The sequence below is a fragment of the Caretta caretta genome, chromosome 11 (genome assembly GCF_965140235.1).
Source record: "Caretta caretta isolate rCarCar2 chromosome 11, rCarCar1.hap1, whole genome shotgun sequence".
Lineage (NCBI taxonomy): Eukaryota > Metazoa > Chordata > Testudines > Cheloniidae > Caretta > Caretta caretta.
In genome coordinates this window covers 28,189,264-28,207,034 of record NC_134216.1, presented here as the reverse complement: position 1 = coordinate 28,207,034, position 17,771 = coordinate 28,189,264, and the positions used below count along the sequence as shown (strand labels likewise).

At 40.3% G+C, this 17,771-nt stretch overlaps 1 protein-coding gene across 2 annotated transcripts; it reads left to right on the top strand.

The window, feature by feature from the left end:
• Positions 1–3,155: 3,155 nt before the first annotated feature.
• On the top strand, positions 3,156–17,224 carry ARL5A (ARF like GTPase 5A). 2 transcript variants are annotated; one of them, XM_048869426.2, is made up of 6 exons: positions 3,156–3,514; positions 6,618–6,678; positions 9,858–10,005; positions 12,017–12,100; positions 14,847–14,998; positions 16,489–17,224. In XM_048869426.2, exons 1-6 carry the CDS (start codon positions 3,469–3,471, stop codon positions 16,535–16,537), a joined length of 540 nt encoding a protein of 179 aa, XP_048725383.2. In that variant the 5' UTR covers positions 3,156–3,468; the 3' UTR covers positions 16,538–17,224. The 2 variants fall into 2 exon arrangements, with proteins under 2 accessions (XP_048725383.2, XP_048725384.1); XM_048869427.2 differs by lacking the exon at positions 6,618–6,678 and having other exon boundaries at positions 3,387–3,514.
• Positions 17,225–17,771: the final 547 nt, after the last annotated feature.

Below are 17,771 nucleotides of genomic sequence, written 5' to 3'. Positions count from 1 at the left end.
CATACAGTCACTTTTAACAAAAATCTGTTATAGCACTTTAAAATACTTAGGGGATCAGAAAAACATTTCAAAAATGCTGCAGGCAGCTTGAATGAGGGTCTTGGTGGCCACTTTAAACTCTAGATAAGTAGCATTTAAATACATGCTCAAGATTAGTAGAATAACTTTTGAGGTCGATCAAATGTTTACAGTAACATGGTTTAAACATGTAAAGATGCTTTTTGAAGTTAAAAAAACAAACTGTGTCCCATTTTTGATGTTCATGTTGCCCATCTATAATGGTAAATTTACAAGAATCCTGACCTTTTCAGAGAACTCATTCTGTGCTCATAGTTTACCAAATCTAGTAACTCTATAAATGTAAACCTACTTACAGATGAGAATTACTTAATCTGACTCCAAGTACTGCAGCGTGGTCTTACAAATTTGGGCCCTAATGTAAAAAACACATGCATGTTTAAAATTACAGTCAGTAATCCCACTGAAGTAAAAAAGACTACTGATAAGTGAAAAATCATGGATGTGTGTAACAGGTTTAGGATTTGGGGGCCAAATTCTAGCAGGTTTTATGCACTGGAGCTGCTAGGTAACTCACAGTCAACATGGGGAGAACAGGATGGAAGTTGTCTATGCATATTCTGTCTGTCTCCATACCCATGCAGACAACTTCATAGGATTATAGAAATGTATGGGTAGAAGGGACTTCAAGGGATTATCTAGCCCATCCACTACATGATGAGGCATAATTAAGTACACATAGACCATCCCTACCAGATGTTTATCTAACCTGTTCTTAAAAACCACCAATGACGGGGATTCTATGACTTCCCTGAGTAGCCTGTTTCAGTGCTCAGGGCGAGTGCTTGGACCAACTTCTGTTGGTGAGAGAGACAAGGATTGGAGCTATACTGAGCTCTTATTCATGGCTGGGAAAGGTATACTTATAGTTAGAAAGATTTTCCTAATATCTAACCTAAATCTCCTTTGGTGCAGATTAAACCCATTACTTCTTATTCTATGCTTGGTGGACATGAAGAACAATTGATCACCATCCTCTTCAAAACTACCTTTTACATATTTTAAAACTATTGCTATATTCCCACCCCCACCTCTTTTATCTTCTTTTTGCTAGACTAACATGCCCAATTCTTTCAACCTTTCCTTATGGGTCAGGTTTTCTAAACCTTTGATATCTGTTGTTGTCCTCTGGACAGTCACCAGTTTGTCCACATCTTTGTTGAAACGTGGTGCTCAGAACTGGACACAGTACAGTACTCCAGCTGAGGCCGCACCACTGCTGAGCAGAGTGGATCAACTATCTCCCATGTTTTATATGTGAAACTTACTGATACATCCCAGAATGACATTTGCCTGTTTTGTAACAGCATCATGTTGTTGACTCATATTAAATTTATCCACTATCATCCCCATATCCTTTTCTGCATCCCCTTGCCAATTATTTCCATTTTTGTATTTGTGTGTTTGATTTTTCCTTCCTAAGTGTACTACTTTGCACTTGTCTTTATTGAATTTCATCTTATTGATTTCAGATCAATTTCACAAATTATTCAAAACTATGGAATTCTGCTCCTGTCCTCCCAAATGCTTGTAACTCCTCCCAGCTTGATTTCATTTGCAAATTTTATGCATTCTATTTAATTACCCAAGTCATAAATGAAAATACTGAATAGTAGTGGACCCAGGCTAGCCCCCTCCAGTACCCCTTGCTACATCCTTCCAGTTTAACAGTGAATTATTGTTGGACCCTCTGCAACAGAAACTGCAGAAAGGCATTCTAAGTCACAGCCTAGGGGCAAATGGTATGGTCACATGTTTATGAGTGTACCACTACCTGAGATACCTATGCAAAATGTCAATGCAGATTGCTGCTGGCCATAATACTTACAAACATTTTAATAACTTTTGCACCATATAAGTGCAGCAAGTGGGTTTCATTTCTTTCCCTACCCTGATCAGAATCCAGCCCTCAAAATTTTACCCTTCAATTGTTCCCTGGTAACTCAGAGCAAGAAACAGAGCTAGTACTTACACCCCTACACATCTAAAAATCATTAGTCAGGCCCCTAAATATCTTCATGAGATTTTAAAGATAATACATTTGGCATTCTTTTTATATGCCTTCTGTTTTTTGAGCCCTTAGGATTCATATTTTCAAGATTCTTTCCACAACCATAAGGGCTAGGAAACTTATTTTCTTTTAAATGAAAACTGAGATTCTCATATAATCACCTGGCTCCAGGAAGTTGGGCTTTAAGAAAAACACCCCAACCCTGTGAGACTTGATTAAATCAAGAGTTGGCAATACAGCCTTTCTCTTGTCCACAGTCACACGTGGTGTGTTTTGCAGCGTAACACTGGTGGTTTTGGGCACTCATGGCGGTGGTTGGCAAGGAGTAAGGGGCAGTCATAGGGTGACCAGATGTCCCGATTTTATAGGGACAGTCCCAATTTTGGGGTATTTTTCTGAAATAGGCTCCTATTACGCCCCACCTCCATCCCAATTTTTCACACTGGCTGTCTGGTCATCCTAGGCAGTCACAGCAGGCCAGTTGTGAGAGGTGGTTATGAAGGTGATTGCCAGGGAACCAGGCACAGACACAGCAGCAGCTAGCAGGGGGTAAGTGAGGGGCAGTCATGGCAGTGGTCTGGGGGAGGCACAGAGGGCTGGCAGGGAGCAATGGGCAAGTGCAGCAGTGGTTGGCAGGGGGGAGGAGGGGCAGTCGTGGCGGTTCGCAGTGGCCGAGGGGCAGTTACAGAGGCTGGAAGGGGGCAGTTATGGCGGTTCCCCGAGGGCGGCCCCGAGCGCTGGCAGGGGCGACGCTAAGCATGAGGGAGGGCGGCCCCAGTGGCGCTGCTGAATGGGCAGGAGCTGTGGGTGCTGTAAGGGGCAGGCCCTCTGCGGCCCTTTGGCTGGCGGAGGCCACAGGCCCATTGCCCTGGCTCGGCCCCGCATGCAAGGGCCCAGCCTCCAGCGAGGCGGCACGGGCTGCAGGCGGAGCGCGCGACGGCTCGTTCGGCGGTTTAGGGCCACAAGGGTAAGATGAGTCACGAGAGCGTCTCCTCCCATTCGCAGAACTCGCCCACTAGGGGGCGGGCTGTGGTATGCAAATGATCCGCTCCCATAGCGTCACGCCCCCCTCTCGTTCGCTCGGCCCTTCGGGTGGACGGTGGCCGGGAGGAGCTACTCGCTGCATTTTATTTCCCCCCTCGAAGCCGTGGTCGGGACGTCGTTTCGGAAACGGGAGCCGGGCTAGCGGCGATGTCCGTGAGCGGGGGCTGCACGGCCAGGAGTGCGCAGCCCCAGCGGGCCCGGCGCGGCCTCAGCCTGCCACCTCGTCGGGTAGCGCGGGACAGGGGCCGGGACTGAGCCGCCCTGGGCCCAGCAGGGAGAGCCGCCGCGGAGCCCAGAGGAGACGGGAGCTGCCGCGGGGCCGGGTCCGCCCGAGGATGGGAATCATCTTCACCAGGATCTGGAGGCTGTTCAACCACCAGGGTGAGGGGCTCGGCTGGGGGGTGGGGAGCTCTCCGGGCCCGGGGGGGGCGGGGCCCGGTCGAGGCGTCCCGGGGCTCCGCTGTGGCTGTGCCGGCTCCGTGCTCTGTTTACGTGTCACGCTCGCCGCCCGTGCCCGGGGCAGGTGCTCCGTGGAACCCAGCGCGCCTGCGGCCTCATCAATACACCGCCCGCGGTGGGAGCGGGGCAGGCTGGGCTGGAGGCGGCGGGGGGAGCCGGGCACACCCGAGTCCAGGTTCCCTGTCGAAGTGCGGAGGCGTGCAGGGCTCAAGAGCGAGCAGCAGGCGCTCTCGTGTCTCCGCTGGACTCAGAAGCGTTTGTGAGGAGCCGAGGGGGTCACTCCTCATACTGCAGCTGGAGCGAAAAGTGTCCGAAAGCAGCGCTGGGTCGCTCCGTTTTTGGCTAAAATACACCACGTTCCTCTTCTGCTCAGATTAGATTCGATTGTTGTTGTTTTTCCCAAAGGGAAAGCACAGCTTCAAGAAATAAGCTGTATCATTAACTTCTTTTGTATCAAGCGTACTCTGTTTGTATAAGTAAACTTGTTTCTCTGCATCTCTACAGACTTTTGCCTTAATGAGTCTACAAAACCTACTTTGGTTTTTATGTTTCGGAAAAAATGCTCTGTGAAGATCACAGAGTACTTGAAGGCCAAGAGATGAATTATTTAAGTATGAACCAAATACAGTTTCTTATGGTGCCACATAACGTTTCCTTCCCTCAGTAGATTAGCTTCAAGACAAATGTGACTACTCCTGCCATGTTACTCTTATACAGTATTCTCTTTTTTCTAGTCCATGTAACAACTAGTCCAATTGCTCCTGAGTTTTAACAGAAAAGTTGGCTAGTAATCTTTGCAAATGAACTCCACATATTACTTTTTATTTGCTGGACATTACTTAATAATTGTCCCTTAATAATGTGTTTAAAGCCAGAGACAAGAGTTGGCAGAAAAGAATAAAGGTATAGAAGTGATTTGTAGAAATTAGGCAGAGAAGTGAAGATGGAGAAAACATACCGTACTCAAAACAGCACTCCTTTAACGACAGATATGACATACTGCTTCATGAAAGTGCTACAGACATGAAGATGTTTCAGGAATTATGAAAAGGGTCCAAATCACAATTTTTACCCTGGGTCAGGTAATAAATAAGTAGTGAGCATAACACACATCCTAGTTTGATACATTTTTTTAATGAGACATGGTGGCACTTACCACAGTACACTGCTCAGGTATGCATTCTGTGGTCACAATAAGGCACACTGCAAAATACTTAGGAAAACTTTTAGTTAATGTGTTTGAGTTTTTTCTGCTTCTCTGTTGTATTTATGGGGCAGGGGGTTCAGGAGAAAAGGAAGTGACTAACCTGCGCAAGGGAAAAAATAAAACTGACTAAGCAAACTGCTGTCAAATGCAAAAAGTGAATAAGTTGCTCTAAAAATGTACTACTTGTAGTTAAAATAATCTTAGGTTACTTGTAACCATAATAGATACGAACTCTGCAAAGAAAAGTAGGTTTGTTTCCCCCCCCCCCCCACCTCCCCCTTGAGTTGAAAAGTGTGTAATTTGATGGTAGTTGAATTTTGCCTTATCAGGTGGTAATGAAGGGGTTTCCTATGTAATTTTTTTTGCATTGTCTCATTTTTTTAACTAGATGTAACAAGTAGAATATCTGAATACCTTGTGTTCCACAGTAGTTTTCTGTTAATTAGCAGCCTTTTTCATGGCTTGTTTTATTTTTTAACCTTATATACAGTATTAAGCTATTTGCAATTTGTCTTTCAATTTGTGTTTAAAAAAAAAGCTAGCTGGACTATGTAGGAAGCATTAGTGACACCTGTAGCCATGATTAAGAGGGATTCTGAGCAGCATTGTGTGGAGGGAAATAGCAGCTAGAAGGGTATCCCATAAATATTTTGCTCATCCCCAAATAATTTATAAAACTTATTTTTAATATCAATATTTTAATTGCAATAACATACATAGAATCATACCATACTGCTGAATATGCTCTATCGGGTCTTGTTGCTTAATGTATGTTTTATTAGTGACAGTCAGTAAGTCTTAGTAGCTGTCATGAAAACTGCTTATTTTAGAGACAATATATTTTGTTCCTAATGCCACTTTCTTCTGAAAGATCTCTAATATCACATAAAATGCATGTTAACTTTTGTGTAGGTAGAATTTGTAAGCTCCTTTAAAGTTGCTTTTCAAATGAATTTATACAACTTTATACACCATGCTGAATGGCTCCCATAGTCAGAGCATTTTCCATTCAGCACAAAAACTTTTAAACCCCACTTTTTTGTCTTTAAAATCTTGCAATATCCAGCTCCACTGCAGATCTTCTGCTCCAAGTGATTTCCTAGCATCCAGTATGCTGGAGACATCACACCTAAAACAGAAGTGCCTACTTACAGGGGGTCAGGTAATCTGCCATTTTTACAATATTGTGCAGTTATGCCAAGTTGTTCAAACTTCAATTCATACCCTCTGGGCTAAAAAACAGAACCACACAATATTGATTAAAAACAAAAAAGCACTTATGTGATCCCCTGTAATAGAACAAATGCAGCTGTAATGGGAGTAATTACTGCTGTGGTTGAGGTTTGGGTATACTTCAGAGGCTTGATTTTTAGCATGTCTGAAGACCACTTGGGCAAAAGAATACCCTTGCTTACATTGATGAGCCCTTACTCACATGTGCATTCTCTTTGAAGTCAATAAAACTGAGTAAAGTTATGTATTTTAGCCCACGATGAGTAGCTACCAACAGTACCACTTCTTCAATTTACATTATGGTAAATAGGAAATAAGAGATGCTGAATGAATACAAATACTTGGTTGAGGTTGGCATTTGGTTTCAAAATGAATTTACTTATAAGAGGTGCTGAAAAATGATCAAGGCCCAGTTGTGCTGTGTGCTATACATGAACTATCTGTGTATACAATTTGCTTTGATGCTTTTTAAAAAAAAAAAAAAAAATTTAAAACAAGCACCAATGTGAACTGTTTGCTGAAAAGCACTAAAGTGTTATTAGCTACAGTGGTAACTGTGACTTACCAATAAAATTTTTATTTCAGAGCACAAAGTAATCATTGTTGGTCTGGATAATGCAGGAAAAACAACCATCCTTTACCAGTTGTAAGTACATAGTATGAATTCGCTGGCAAAAATGTATTTTTGAAAAATCCACTCTGTAGCTTCCTCTGATTTTTCGTTAACCCCCATTTAAGAGCAGCACACTGAGCATAGGTGGTGATCGTTTCATACATAAAAGGGAAATCCTGTAGTCTGGTTAGAAAGCATCTGATTCTGGCCCATCAGCAGGGTTTGGAGCTACTTATATTTAATGAACTGTGTCATAAATATCAATGCACCATAACAAGCTATGGCTATTTGCTGGTCAGAATTCAGGATCTTAATGGCATTTATAATATGTATACATTATGATGTCGGGGGGACTACCAGTATGCGCAAAGTTACTGAGATTCATACATTTTGTGGAAGTGTTGTTACTATGTAGTGCCTAAAAGCCAGCCAGAAATGGGGTCCTGGGGTAAGATCCATGTTAGTAAAAGCTGTTTGTGTCGAATTAGTTGACAAAACCACCTCTAATCTTCATGTTACAGGTTTTTTTAATAGGGAGATGTGTATCTTTTCACAGTAAGCACTTCAGTATTTTGAAAACTCTTCTGACTCAATCCCAAGAACTGTTCATGGAGTGTTTAAAGAGCTATTGTCGTCTAGGTTACACCATAAGCTGTTGTTTTGGATTTTGTTCAAAACAGATGTATTTATAACTCTTTTAATGTTGTTTTGTTTGAAACTCAAAGCCCATGCAGTATTTGCAACCTAAGCATACATTAGCACAATAAAAGCCAGAAAATGAAACTGACTCAGTTATTATCATTGTTCAGGCTGAAAAAATGCAAAAAACCCCATACGTTATGAAAAGTAAAATCAATTTCCCTAATTCTAAAAATGTTTGTAATTAGGAACACAAGTAAAGAGATTCTAAATAAATTAATTAAATATATGTCTGGAGTATGTTCTGTTTTAAATATGAAATTCAAGCAAAGGTGTCTTGCTCTGTCATTTTCATTATTCCCTTCTATCTGTTGCTCTGTCTACTTCTAATCCTTCTGTTCTGACCCTGCCCTTATTTCATCTTCCTTACAAATGTATGTTATGATTAAATTACTTACTACATGCTCATATACCACTGGGCAGTGGGGATTCTTTCCCAGAATACTAGACTATCCCTGCCCCTCTTCACTCCTGCTGGATTCTGTTCAAATGATGTTCTAACAGTGTTTCAATCTCAAATCTCTCTCTGTGCAACCAAAGAGTTAGAAGAAATTGGAAAACTTTAGACAGTCTTTTAATTTTTGTCAAGTGCACTGGTCAGTTTATGGCAATAGCAATCATAAGCAAGTTCTTGAAAATGCTTCATTTTTCTTGAAAATGTTTTTGTGTGGGCAGTACTGCAATACATTTCAATTACTTTGAATCCCTGTTTTAGATACTCATGAATACTACTACTAATGTGTTACTTTGGTTGTCTTGGCAAAACAGCATTTTAAAATATCTTGGTTTTTCCTCAAAAGACAAAGCAATTGATCTCCATTAAAAATCATTTCTCAAACATTTTCTTTAACTTACCGTATATACTCGTTCATAAGCTGAATTTTTTCATTTAAAAAAGGGAAGCATCAGAGAAGGGGGTCTGCTTATGAATGGGTATAGAGCGGCAGAAGTGGGACACAGCCCCTCCCCTCAACAGAGGGAGCAAGGAGAGGCAGCACAGCCAGCGGAGCCAGAAGGGAAGAGGCAGGGCCAGAGTCTCTCCGCTTCTGGCCATGGTGCTCTTCCCCAGCCTCCGAAGCAGGCTGCAGCTGTGCCGCTCGCCCCCGCCCCCCAGAGCAGGCTGTGGCCACGCTGGAGCACGCTGTGGCCATGCCACCCGGCCGAGCCTGCTGGAACAAGCTGCGGCCGCGCTGCCCAGTCTTGCCTGCCGGAGCAGCTCCAGCCAGGCCAGAGACATCCTCCCCAGCTATGGTGGGAAGGGATGGGATGGGGAGAGTATGGGGGTCCATGGCTAGGTGTGGGGTCATATGGGGGGTGGTCATAGGGGTTATGCCCCTGACCCCCAGCTTCTCCCTTCCCCCCCCTCCCAACCCCCCCAAAAAAATGTTCCCCACCAGCTGCTGTCCTGGCCAGTCAGGGTAAGCAGGTGGCGTGCTGGGACACTTTGTTTACTTAAGTTTACCTCTATGCCTGTGGACGCTCGAATTAAACAAACCATCTTGGCCCACCAGTGGCTTATCCTGATGGCCCAGGAGCCAAAATCTGCTGACCCCTGAATTATAGGGTCAGCTTATGAATGGGTCATAAAAAAATTCCATTTTTACTTCTCCATCTTGTGGGGGTTGGCTTATAAACGATCCGGCTTATGATAGAGTATATACGGTAAGTGGTTTTTGGCTTATGGTGGCAGGTTTAGGCAAACGGAAGAGGAGAACTGATATAGTATATTGGGATGGGGTTGTCTTGGTTTTTTATTATTTATTATTTTTCATCAATCTTATAAATCAAGTGGTTTAGCAACATTCCTTTTATTTCAGAGTTGGAGAAGAACAATCATTCTCTCCCAGACTGAGCTACATTGTGCCAGGTTTCATTGGGGGAGGGGAGAAACTTGACTTTTTTCTACCCACCCTTAAGCAGTAAAAGCCCTTAAAACAGAGTCAAAAAGAAGTGCTCTCTCAGGGCTTGTCTGCACTACCGCGCGGGGTCAATCTAAGATACGCAACTTCAGCTATGTGAATAGCGTAGCTGAAGTCGATGTACTTAGATCTACTTACCGTGGTGTCTTCACTGCGGTAAGTTGACAGCTGACGTGCTCCCGTTGACTCTGCTTGCGCTTATCATTCTGGTAGAGTACCGGAGTCGACAGGAGAGCGCTCAGCGGTCGATTTCTCGTCTATACTTGACACGATAAATTGACCCCCGCTGGATTGATTGCTGCCCGCCGGTCCAACGGGTAATGTAGACAAGCCCTCAGTTTTATAGTTTGTTCACTGAGTGAACAAGAGTAAATCATTCATCTGCTCTTTCTTTACTTCACCTTTCTGTTGTCAAAGAATGCCTACCACCATTCTGCAGATGAGCCTTCCAATCTGAGACAACTGTCCATTTTAGTTTTTAAAAATGGGCCAATTTTGTGGTCTAGTATGTGTGATACTGCATCTCCAAATACAGTTGACTTTTGTCAACATTGCGTATGCAGTTTTTGATCATTCATTCTTTTCCTTTTGTAGTTCTATGAATGAAGTGGTGCATACCTCTCCTACGATAGGCAGCAATGTAGAAGAGATAGTGGTTAATAACACACGTTTTCTAATGTGGGATATTGGAGGGCAAGAGTCTCTTCGATCTTCATGGAATACTTATTATACAAACACAGAGGTAAGAGTTTATTCCCTGTTGGAAGATATGTTCTTATAAGGAATTAAAATAACATCTTAATGAATAATCCAAGAGAGAGTTTGGTTAACTAAAGTTTATATCTTACTCCATTTCAGATATTACTGTAGCACTTTGTAGACATTCTGGATGCTTGTATTTCAATTTGTATGTTCTCTCCTTAGCATGCTGTTTCAGTTCACACCTATATATCACGTAAGCTACATAACAAAACAGTATAATGTAAAAGAACCAGAAACTAACCATCAAAACAAGTAAGAACTCTTCCAAGTAAGGTACCCTTTTTAAAAATGAGAATAATCACGTGAAAATTCCCCTTACGCTTTTCACAGACAACCTTAATAAGGCACAAAACCCACACTGAACTCTTTCAACATATACATCACCAATATTCATGTATCTTTAAGAAAAGTACTTCAATGGTGATATCAGCAACTCTGTGTAGTTAAATTGGAACCTTTGCTGTATTATCAAGATGCTTTCCTTCGGTGCTAAATGTTCTATACTCTATACCTGTACTAAATAATGAAGAAACTTTACCTTCTGAAAAATGATTTAATCATCATAAATACTGTAGCTGTTTGGCCATTCTCAAGACTCAGATGTGCGTGTAACTCTAGATTTCCTGTCTTCCAACTGCATGCTTTTACTTGACGTGGGGGTTGGGGAGCGTATGTGTGTTACCCTAGCACTGGCTACCCACTTTCCCCTTTAAAATAATTGCTAGTCATTTCATTGCAAAATAGCAGGGCAGGTAGGGGAAGGAATTCTGTGAGTTAGTGTGTTGCTCTTTTTGTAAGAGTATATCATATTTCAGTCAATGGGAATTGGGTGCCTCTGTACCACTGAAAGTCTACCCCTAAAACTGTAGTTGATTAAGGATGAAATCTTGACCTCAGTGTAGTCAGTGAGGCCAGTATTTCACCCTAAATGCTTGCAGAAACTTAAGAAACAATTGTTCAGTTAAAATGGGTAAAAGTGAAATCCAAAGTCATTATAACAGAGCAGGATTCCTGAATTGTAGAAATAAGCAACTTAAAAGAGGACTTAAATAAAATAATCAGGAATTTTGCATGCCAAATTTATTTGTCTACCAACTTAAACATAAATTACAAATATTTTAATACTAGAATTATCAACAAACCATTGATTTCTGAGCAGAACTGTAATATGCATATGAGTAGGGCCCTACCAAATTCACGGTCCATTTTGGTCAATTTCACAGTTCTAGGATTTTAAAAATAGCAAATTTCATGATTTCAGCTGTTTAAATCTGAAATTTCACAGTGTTGTAGTTGGTAGGGGTCCTGACCCAAAAAGGAATTGTGGGGGGGGTTGCAAGGTTATTGTATGGGGGTTGTGGTATTGCTACCCTTACTTCTGCGCTGTTGCAGATGGCAGCGCTGCCTTCAGAGCTGGGCACCTGAACAGCGGAGGCTGCTCACCATGAGGAGCCAGCAGCAGCATAGAAGTAAGGATGGCATGGTATGGATGGGCCCTTTGTCAGCAGCCATCACTTTCTGGATGCCCAACTCTGAAGGCAGCAGCACAGAAGTAAGGATGGCATGGTATGGTATTGCTACCCTTACTTCTGTGCTGCTGCTGGCAGGGCTCTGCTTTCAGAGCTGGACACCCGGCCAACAGCTGCTGCTCTCCAGCCACCCAGCTCTGAAGACAGTGTATAAGTAAGGGTGGCAATACTGAAACCTCCCTAAAATAACCTTGACCTCTTGCAACTCCCCTTTGGGTCAGGATCCCCAATTCGAGGAACTCTGGTCTCCCCCAAAAAATCTCTATAGTATAGGGTAAAAGCACACAAAAGACCAGATTTCATGGTCCATGATGTTTTTCATGGCCGTGAATTTGGTAGGGCCCTATGTATGAGGGAGGAAGTTAACACTTTGCTTATGACCCAGGGTGCACATCTATTAAACATGATTTAAGAGTATGCACACTATATATTTGTTTACTGATCCTTTTTTACCCTTTAAAGTTTGTCATCGTTGTTGTGGACAGCACAGACAGAGAGCGAATTTCTGTAACTAAAGAAGAACTTTATAAAATGTTAGCACATGAGGTGAGTAGTGGGTTTTTTATATTTTTGGTGAACATTTACAACTCTCTTTCTCACAAATAAATAGCATGTGAATGTATTATTTACCTTACACGCTTGGTTATTTGTAAATATATTCACAAAAAATGAGTCTGACTCTTCTCTTTTCTCTCTCGTTTCCCTACTACAATATTGCCTTAATAAAAAGTTTTTTTTTTTTTTAAAGTTAAGTTACAATGAAACATTAACATGCCACATCATACATTGCTTTTTCAGGATAAGGTTAATATTCAAAAAATCTGGCTAAAGTTTGTGGCATGATGGTTGGGAAGCCCTCCTCTTCTGAATATGCTAAAAAGGGTGCTGAGATTTCAAAATACCTATCCTCTTTTTAGCCATTCTCTTATGTACATACTTGTTAAGAGTTTTTTCCTTTACAAGGACAGTCCATATTTTACTGTACCACAATTCCATAGGAGAAGTCATATTTTTCCAATAATGTGCAATATTAATTCTTCATGCTAACAATAACATTCTGTTTGAAATGTGTATCCTCTGCCAGAGCATTAAGGTTCTCTAGGAAGCTGATATTTTGCATAGATGAATCTCTGTAATGATGTCCTCCCAAAACTGTCTTAATTCTTGGACACAACCACCACATGTGCAAGTATGTTCCCCTTTTCCTGCAACCCCTCTAACAGAGCACTTCCCTACTAACAAAGACATGATGGCATCTGACTCCAGTTAAGATCCATCTATATTGTATAACAGTTTTCTTTTAACTACACAAAATGAAGATTTATATCCTCTTTCCCATATAGAGACCCACTCTTCCAGATCAATTTCTTTGTTCAAATTCTGCTTTGGACCAACGTCTTAAATTCCTGACACCGACGCCCTTTCCCTTAGCTACTGTCTTTAATAATCAAGACTTTATCCCTAGGAAATATAAGTGATTATTCGTTGTGGGTAAGAGCTGAGATTACTCAGATTTAGACAGCTGTTCCTGGGTCCTGACTTGAAATCCTACCAAGAAATATGTAATAATGTAAATAATAGTATAAAGATCCTGTGTTTTCAGTTTTTATAAGTCAAACATTTTATTGTGAAATCTGGATACAGGATGGCTTATCTAGACCTTTAACTACATTTGAGGAATTGTCCCAGGAGCAAGCTGGAACAAAAGCTTTTAATTTCTGAGATATGTACAAGTTTGACTGGAAAAGATCTTGATAAGAAAACATAACTCTTTTTAAGAACTGCACAATGTTGTGATCTTAAATTAGTGATGCTCTTCTATACAGTAAAGTAAATTCAAGAAAGTGATCTGTCTGTAGTGTCTGACAGAATTCTGAATGCCTGACTTGGAAAGCACATAACTGTTAGTTGGATGACTAAACCTGCTGTCTGCAGGTAGATGAAGAGGAGGGTGGAGGGTAGCCCAAAGTCCAAGAGCAGCACTTATATGAACCCATCCATGGCTGATGGGAAGTACTAGGGTGCTGTCTCCAGACCTTGATTAGGGGTTCTATCTTTTATATATATCTCGCTAGCAGAGATCAGTGTTCTGGCTGTTCTGTCACTCCACAGGCTCTTGGCTGCTGCAAGAAGGTGAGGGTAGAGAAACAGAAAAGGTTTCCATTACTCTGTTCCTTCCTAATTCCCTCCCACCTCTTTTTGAATGGGGTCAGAGTTGTTTTCCTTGTTGAATAACTGAAGTGTCTTTCTGTGCAACAAATAGCTCTGAGTCTTGTTGTTTTACTTAACGAAATATAACCAAAAGCAAGCTGATACTTAAACCTGTAGAGGTCTTCTGTGAACTGAAACAATAAAAATTGAGAACATCTGATTCTTTCTAGAAATGTTGGGAATATTCTGAGTATTAAAATGGAGTTAAAAGAATAAAATTGACCAGAAAACATTAAAACAACTTACAAGGCTGTAGGGAAATATTGAAGCCCTAGAAAGATAATTAAATAATTCATATGTGATAATTGACTAAACGAGAACCCAGTATATATCACACTCTCTCTAGTGAAACCACAGAAGACAGCTTTCATAAGGGAGATGAATGAGACCAATATAGTATTTCTGAGTGAAAATACCACAAATGATTCAGATGCCTCTTGCAAACCAGCCTTTTCGTTTTAGGTAGCAGAAAATACTCATGTTGGAGGGAAGGGAAGATCTCCAATATAAATGAGAAACGCTTTTACAAGGAGGATGTTGTAGTTAATATTGTAGTTAGTATATCAATTGTATGACACTGGGTATTTAAGAGACTTGCATTTGTTTCATTAGAGTCATTTTGTTGAACTTTTTTTGGGTAGGAAAATAATGATTAGCACTTAGGGTAATAATTTACAGATGCCAGTCATAATGCACCTTGTCCACAAGCCCTGGAATGAACTATTGATCCACTGTTGATCCATAACAGATTTTAAAGGTGGAAAAAACTCTGTAAACAAAATGACAAATGTTTCCACTGCCAATCAGAAACTATTAGACTAGCAGTTACTCTCAGACTTTGTAAATTTCAGTTATACTTAGAAACACAGGCAATATGTTTTCATTCTGGACTTTGAAACCTTTCAGAATTCTAAAAGCAGAATGTGTGTTGGCACTTAAGTGAAAGATGCATGCACAAATGTTTTCAAGATCATAAAGACACTTCCAAATCAGAAACCTAATTTGACTCTGAAAATCTCTGAAATCATAATAGAAAAATAATTAAGCCTCTAAACATTTTTCTCCATCTTTTCCTCTGTAGGACTTAAAGAAAGCAGGTTTGCTTATTTTTGCTAACAAACAAGATGTTAAAGAGTGCATGACGATAGCTGAAATATCCCAGTTTCTGAAACTAACTTCAGTTAAAGATCACCAGTGGCATATCCAAGCATGCTGTGCTCTAACTGGCGAGGGGTAAGAGTTCTTCTTGGGAATACTTTCTGAATAATTTTGGTACCTGTATCGTGGTATACATAGGCTATTATTTGAGATACATCCCCTAACACACCTCTGCATTCTGGGACCGGAATCTCAAGGCAACATTGAAAATCATTGAAAATGATATCCTTTTAAACATGAATTCTTCTTAGGGCCCTGCATTAAATTCAGCAACATATAGCACATTCAAGAAAAATAAAGACCTGCCCCAGAGATCTAGTAGCACTGGGAAATAACTGTTGTGTATTGTGAAGAGATACTATTCATTACGTGTATGGGTTGTTTTGCTTTTTAAAAGGTGAAACTCACCTCACTAGACTTTGTTAAAGCACGCAGCAGTGGCAGTTATGTGGCCAGTTACAATGAAAAGCAGATATGTCTGTTACAGAGAACACATGCTTCCTTATGTGAACCAGGGAGTTAAGAAACCTTTTATCTATTTTTCTGGTATTTGTCACTGAAGTAAGCAAAATAAAATGGAGAGCGACCAAGGTGACTTGAAGACACATTTTAATGCCAAGTCTCCAAAGTGACACTAGTAATTTATTTTAAAATAAATTCAAAAAGAGCATTTCAAATCTGACACTGTCAATTGAGTGCACTCATATTCAAGATTATTTGGGAGAATTTTAGTGGTATCCTGAATGGTAATGAAATGTAGAGCCTTTCTCCTCTAGATTGTAGAGCTCGTCTAGCTCAGATAGAATTTAAGTTGGCTCAGTAATCTAGTTTCTTGTTAACAGATGTTAACATCATATAAACCACAACCTAACTGATACTCTTGGAAGTCAGCAGAGCAGTGATGGTTCAGAGGGTACAGAGACTGACCTGACCCTAGATGTGGTCACATCAGGTCAGTGTGGTGACATATTTAGGCTTGGCGGAATTTGATTTTTACTTTATCATTTTGAGGGATAATATCAATGTTTATTTTTAAAATTTCTTCCCCATTTCTATCAATTTTTAAGAGTTCACAGTGGCAGTGAATTATGGTGTGTGTGTGTGTGGGGGGGGGGGTCAGGCAGTAATTATTTAATGGCAGTTGATGCTGAGATTCAAAAAATTTTAAAGCTGTATAACCATTAAAACACAAATCACCAATAGCACATCTCAAAATATACAAAGAAAATATCCTTAAATCAAACTCTAAGTTCAAGTAGCATTTTTCTTTGTATATCTGTCAATTTTTATTATTGTTGATAATATTTTTCATTGGTTTGTATATGTATGGTGAAATCAACGTTCGCCAACGTTTACCAATTTAAAAATCTAATCCTTCCAAGCCTAGACATATTGTTAAGGGGTTGTTTACAGTTTTACTTTTATTGTTGTGTAGATTGAACCTGTTAAGGTTGCAGGACTTTCACGAGCACATGCTGTCTGAGTTTTGACTAAAGTTACCATGACAGAATATTTGTAGGTAGTTTTTTATGCAAAAATACATATTTTAATTCTTTTATTTACAGATTGTGCCAAGGACTTGAATGGATGATGTCAAGACTTAAAATCAGATGATTTTTAATGACCTCTTTGCACCGACATTGCATACAAAAGTGCTGTACCTATGGATACCTTGGTTAACTGTACCTATGGTAACCTGCAAAAATAATGGGTTAGATGTATTTATATTTCAACTTTATTTTCTACACACACACATATTAAGGCCACCTCTTTGAAAACAGATGAAGATGAAGGTTCTAGTTTGTTTTCCCCATTCATTGCCTCTGAAGATAGGTTTAAAAACTGTGGTTGACATTCTTCTCAAGATAAAGCCACTCAGGACTGTGTGTGGTGAGTATGAAGTGAGGGGAAAGAATTTTTAACTTTACATTTTATATTCCAGTATAACCTTCCTAGTTGAAGATGTTGGCCTCGTTATTCCAGTAAATTAGCAAGCAAATCAGTGGCATAAGTATTGACTTTCCAGTATTTTAAAACTTGTTGAAATGTGCTACAGATACAAAAATATTTTCCTCTATGTGTACTGTACATATTTGTGTATATTTATACCTCAAGTATAGGTTAACTGAAATCTGTTCCAAGAAAAAGTGAATAACACTGAATCTCAGTGTACTGAGACTAGTACTAATGTTGAGATTGTTGACATGTCACAATTGCTTTTCCTTTGTTCTCTGTACTGCTCTAACCTTCACCAAATAATTGGTGCACCATTTCTTTATAAAGTGAAATCTCTTAAGACTATTGGTTTTAATGTTTCTCATATATATACTCTGCAATTAAGAATGATCACAAAAAGGGATAGTGTGTCTGAATGTGGATTTTATACTTTGTTCAGTATTGGCAACTAACTGTAAAACTTTGCTAAAAGGTAAAGAATCCAAAAAGTTAGCATTCTCACTTTGTTGGGTAAGACCATTCCAAAATATGCCTGTGTTCTGCTCTGCTTTGTTTTATGCTCAACATCATGTTGAGTATTTATGATAGATTCCTATCTTGGGGGTAAATCTTCACTATTAATAAAGGGAAAATGTGTCTTAGTTTTCCTTATGCAAAGAAGTGACCAAAAATGTGTGCTTTAATGTTCTCACCAGAAATCTTACGGAACAGTCTATTTTGTATTAATATGTCTTCAGAGAAAGAGGATACTGACTGGTGGTGATCCAAAATTGCTGAAGTAACTATTTGTATCTGTGTATAAGAGACTGACGTGGGGGAGAAGAGAGGATACACTATTCTACCGTAACTGATGCTTGATTCTGCTCCTATAGAAGTCCATGTGAAAACTCAG

Coding starts and splice junctions, on each gene's coding strand:
- ARL5A (XM_048869426.2), top strand. CDS start 3,469: ATGGGAATCATCTTCACCAGGATCTGGAGGCTGTTCAACCACCAGG. Junction 3,515..6,617: donor GAGGCTGTTCAACCACCAGG/GTGAGGGGCTCG, acceptor TTTTTATTTCAG/AGCACAAAGTAATCATTGTT. Junction 10,006..12,016: donor CTTATTATACAAACACAGAG/GTAAGAGTTTAT, acceptor TACCCTTTAAAG/TTTGTCATCGTTGTTGTGGA.